Genomic DNA, 4375 nt, shown 5'->3' with positions numbered 1-4375 from the left:
ACAAGGGGTGTGGTTTGAACTCAACTTTCAAACAACATAGAGATCAATAAGATTACATGCTTGGTCTCCAAAAAACATGTGCACAATTGGATACATTTAAGCTCAAAGAGGGGAAAACTCTCACATGAGCGACCATGGGAAGATTTGAAGCATGGCCCACAAAAAGTCTCCCAACTTTCCAAGAAAGGGGACTAGCTATTCGACTTGGGAGTATGCTTCAATCATCCATGCAATTTGAATTTGGTGAGAGACAATAAGCCATTTTGATGCAGCCATTTGTTGGTTTTTTAGCTTGTGTTAATCGACTTGTAGTTAAATCTTTGGACATTGATAGCAAGTTGGAGTCCTCTAACATGCTTTTGGAGAACTAGGTGCATGCAATTTGTGATGTCTTTATTCGGGGTGGTTACACTTAGGTGGGGATTTGCTTGCTAGTAGTTTAAAGAACCAATGAAAACATTGAATGTGACTTGCACATTCCCATTTATGCACATGGCTAGGCCAACAATGGCTTCCTTGGTTGCGTTTATGACATTCCTTGCCCAATTCGTGTAAACTTTTGGGTAGAGGAGCTTCCTTGCCCATAAGTTGTGCATGCACTTTTTGATAGGGCCCTAAAGGAAATCCATCGATCGAAGAAGAAGAAGTGCTAGAGTAGGTATGCTTTGGCACGTGGGCAATGGTAGAGCCTAGAGAACACAGGTATGCCAACGCCTTTAACATTAAAAAGCGGTCCCTTGCCTTGTGTGTAAACTTGAGTGGACAGGATGGTTGTGCGCCCTTGAAATACTTACGTTGACGAAATGGGCACCCAAATGGAAGTGCAACCAGCAAAGGATTTTGGATGAGGTCATTAATGATGTCATCATCATGATCGTCATCACAATGCCAATGGTCGTGCCAATGGTCGATAACGTTTGTCCGGGCGCCCGTGACGTGCAAAACCCTAATAACGCTTCGCCACGAACTCTATCATTGTTTTTGTTGTTGCTGTTGTTTGTTGTTGCTGTAGGTCAAATCAGGCTTCAGCTGACTAGGGTCGACAGGCAGAGAGAGAGAGAGAGAGAGAGAGAGAAGGAATCTGCAGTCTGCAGACAGGCTAGACCAGATTACATTATCTGTAGCAGATCAGGGTTTTGCTTCTCTCAGGCACAGGAAACCCTAAAAATCCACAGGACAGGTCTTACAGGTTCGAGGTTCTCTCACGTAAATCTGTGTGGTTATTGTAGCATCAGTAGTTGTTTTTTACTCTGCTAATTACAGGAATTTAGGCGTGGCTTGTTGAGTAAATCAGGGATTCGGTTACATATCTTGAGGGCATCAATTTAGGTTTTTAGCTGGTGGCCATGGAGTCGTCACCTGACCGTACGTCTAGTCGGCTCGATCTGGAGTCGGATGGTGATGCTGCACAGCCGCCCGCTGAGCAGAGCACCGCTGACCAGCTGCACCCCGCAGATGATACCGCGAATGGCGAGGGAGCCGAGGAAACTAACGTAGAGAAAAGTGCCAGCAATAATGCACCTGGCTCAGGGTTAGTTGCCCAGAACATAGCACTAGTTTCGATATCCTAGTCGTAGATTTTGTAGAATTCAATAGATTTCTTATCAGCAGTTTCAATCTAGCAAAAATTTGGTGTGTTGGTCGGCCTCTTTGTCGAATTGTTGGTTGGTCTGGTTAGTTAGTCAGTAAGTCTGTCCATAGTCCCTACAAGAACCTCCCTAACAGTTTCCTCCCGTGGCATCGTATGGTAAAGGAAAATTTTTATTGGAGGCCTGTCACGGGACACAACAACAGGTGCGCTGCTGCCCACTTATGGCTTTCTTGGTCTTAGAATTCAAGTTTTGAATTTTGTAGCTCAGCTGTGATTGGTGCTACTTCGTTGTGCATTTCAGAAAAGCTGACAAAACACTTCAAGAAGTATGGTGAAATCATTGACTCAGTTATTATGCGAGATCGGGCCACTGGACATCCTCGCGGATTTGGTTTTGTGACCTATGCCGACCCTGCCATCTGTGAGCGTGTTATGAAGGATACACATGTTCTTGATGGCAAGACAGTGAGTGTGATGAAATAATATGTTGAAACTTTATCATTCCTCTCCATTAATTCGAGTTGACATTTTTTTTTCCTGGATTTCAGGTTGAGTTGAAGAAATCTATACCAAGGGAGATGATGGTGAAAGGGCCTAAGACAAAGAAGATTTTTGTTGGTGGGATCCCGACTTCTGTCACAGAAGGTAACATTATTCCTGAGCTTGACTGTGTGTCCTTGTCCAGTCTGCCCATAACACTGAAATGATGTGTGTTGCAGAAGAATTCAAAAACTATTTTGCAAAGTTTGGCAAAATTGTTGAGCATCAGATCATGCATGATCATGCCAGTGGGCGGTCACGGGGCTTTGGCTTCATCACCTTTGACAGTGAGCAGGTGGTAGATGAGCTGCTCGCGCAAGGAAAGTCGATTGAACTAGGGGGCAAGCAGGTATAACAACGCACCACAACTCTAGCTGTGAACCATTTACCATTTGCTGATATCTGTGATTTGATGTCTAATTGCAGGTATAAAAATGTCTCACAGCTCTAGATGTCTATGTTCACAGCTCTAGCTGTGATCTATTTGCATGTTATGTGCTATGTATGTGACCTGATGTTCTTGTATATTGTGTATCCAGGTCGAAGTTAAGAAGGCTGAGCCGAAAAAGCCAGAACCACCACCACCCCGCAGAGGAGCTAATCGTGGAAGTGGCCACGGAGGCTATGGTGATTATGGGCCGTACAGTGGATCATACAAATCTGGAAGTGGCGGTGGTTATGGACCAAGAGCTGGAGGATATAGTAGTGGTGGCTATGGTGGCTATGGGCGTGGTGGTTATGGAAGTCCTGGGTATGGAGGAGCTCCTTATGGAGCACTTCCTGTTGGAGGTTTTGGCAGTGGCATGTCTTATGGTGGGGGATATGGTGGCAGCATGCTGGGTGGCTATGGGGACATGGATGGCTATCTTGGGGGTGCTCCTTATGGTGGTTATGGAAGCAGTGCTTATGGTGGAGCTTATGGTTCCTATGGAGGTGACTATGGAAGCAGCCGCTATGATAGTGGGCCAAGTGGTCGCTATCATCCGTACAGTAGAAGCTAGTTCTAATGATAATTTGCTGGCACGGTCTTGTTTGTCCAGATAGTTAGAACTGCATGAAAGTGTGCAGAGATTCTCCTACTTATTCTGCATATTTGTGATACTAAAGCATTAGGCAGCATGAATGTGATTGGTAAATGGCTTTTCAAAGCCTCCTGTTAGAGACAAGAATTTTAAGTGTTTGGGTGATGCTCAAGCTCATTACAGGTGTTTGAGCTGTACGTTATAATACTTTGTGCAAAAGGTGTATTAACCGATTCACTCTGCTAATTGGACCTTTTAAACCTAGATATGTCCTTATCTTTAACTTGAGTGGTCTTTTATGTATTCTTGAAATTTGAATGCTGGGGAAAGTGACTTGTTAGCATGTTTTTGGGTTTTTTTTTTCTCCCCCTGATATGACATGAGTTCTATCAGTGTGTTTATGTAGACTTATAGGTGTGAGCTATCAGTGAATCAGGACAGAGATGGGAGTTGAGTAGGCTTGTTTTTGAGTCATGGAACTGATTGTGAGTTATTGCAAGGTATTCTGGACACTCCTAAAGAGGTACATTCAGCCACAACCAATATTAAGCAAGCTAGCTTGTGGGTGAGGCATTCACCATACTCAACTGGGTCATTTAGTTTAATCCTCAACTTAATTGACACAGATTTATTTGTGCTTTGTTGAATCTTGAGTTGTTAGTATTGGTGGATTTGGTTATTACAATATGTCTAACTTGATCCATCTGATTTAAAGATTAGTGCTTTTGTTCCTAGATAATTTAGTGGGCCTAGGTCCCACCTCATTGTGACATATGTAAACCTTTCTATACAAGTTAATTCTACCAATTTTTGACAGTTAAGATAGTGGTTCCCACAGTCACAATGATCATGTAGACTTGACTATTTCTGAATCCTTGGTAATGGAATATGAAATCTGACAATTCCTTTATGATGTTGATTACTTTGAAACTTATTTCAATTTGAACTTTAGAATGCAGGTCTAGATTCTCGAGTTCAACCTTTGATTTAGGTTTGCAGATTGTCTCTGTTATGCAATCTGGGCTACCTGAAGTTCGTGTAAAGGTGAACTTGTCTATGACTGTAATTTGTTTGGTAGTGATTGGTTTTTTCTAATCTGTAAGTAACAACGCAAAAGAGGGAGGATATTATGGAGGGAGTAAGAGCCATTTATGATGGACTAGAAGCTAATGACTGCATCAGTTGGTGCCACTTTATTTAGGCAAATGGTTACAGTGGTCAC

General features: G+C 42.9%; 1 protein-coding gene across 4 annotated transcripts; it reads left to right on the top strand.

Moving 5' to 3' along the window:
* The first annotated feature begins 975 nt into the window (after positions 1–975).
* On the top strand, positions 976–3495 carry LOC148022817 (uncharacterized). 4 transcript variants are annotated; one of them, XM_087695740.1, is made up of 7 exons: positions 976–1189; positions 1330–1531; positions 1754–1794; positions 1893–2056; positions 2140–2236; positions 2311–2480; positions 2671–3495. In XM_087695740.1, exons 2-7 carry the CDS (start codon positions 1347–1349, stop codon positions 3130–3132), a joined length of 1119 nt encoding a protein of 372 aa, XP_087551866.1. In that variant the 5' UTR covers positions 976–1189; positions 1330–1346; the 3' UTR covers positions 3133–3495. The 4 variants fall into 4 exon arrangements, with proteins under 4 accessions (XP_087551866.1, XP_087551863.1, XP_087551864.1 ...); XM_087695737.1 differs by having other exon boundaries at positions 977–1189; positions 1295–1531; XM_087695738.1 differs by having other exon boundaries at positions 977–1189; positions 1272–1531.
* Positions 3496–4375: the final 880 nt, after the last annotated feature.

Source organism: Lygodium microphyllum, chromosome 16, assembly GCF_053477565.2.
Source record: "Lygodium microphyllum isolate KBCC chromosome 16, Lygodium_microphyllum_v1.1.10, whole genome shotgun sequence".
In the NCBI taxonomy this organism is placed as follows: Eukaryota; Viridiplantae; Streptophyta; class Polypodiopsida; order Schizaeales; family Lygodiaceae; genus Lygodium; species Lygodium microphyllum.
Note: the sequence above shows the minus strand (reverse complement) of the source record. Positions and strands in the feature narration are given on the sequence as shown.

Excerpts from the sequence above, each read along its gene's own strand:
- LOC148022817 (XM_087695740.1), top strand. The coding sequence starts at position 1,347 with ATGGAGTCGTCACCTGACCGTACGTCTAGTCGGCTCGATCTGGAGTCG. Across the intron at positions 1,795-1,892 it reads GTCACGGGACACAACAACAG|AAAAGCTGACAAAACACTTC; the intron begins GTGCGCTGCTGC and ends TGTGCATTTCAG. Across the intron at positions 2,481-2,670 it reads TTGAACTAGGGGGCAAGCAG|GTCGAAGTTAAGAAGGCTGA; the intron begins GTATAACAACGC and ends TTGTGTATCCAG.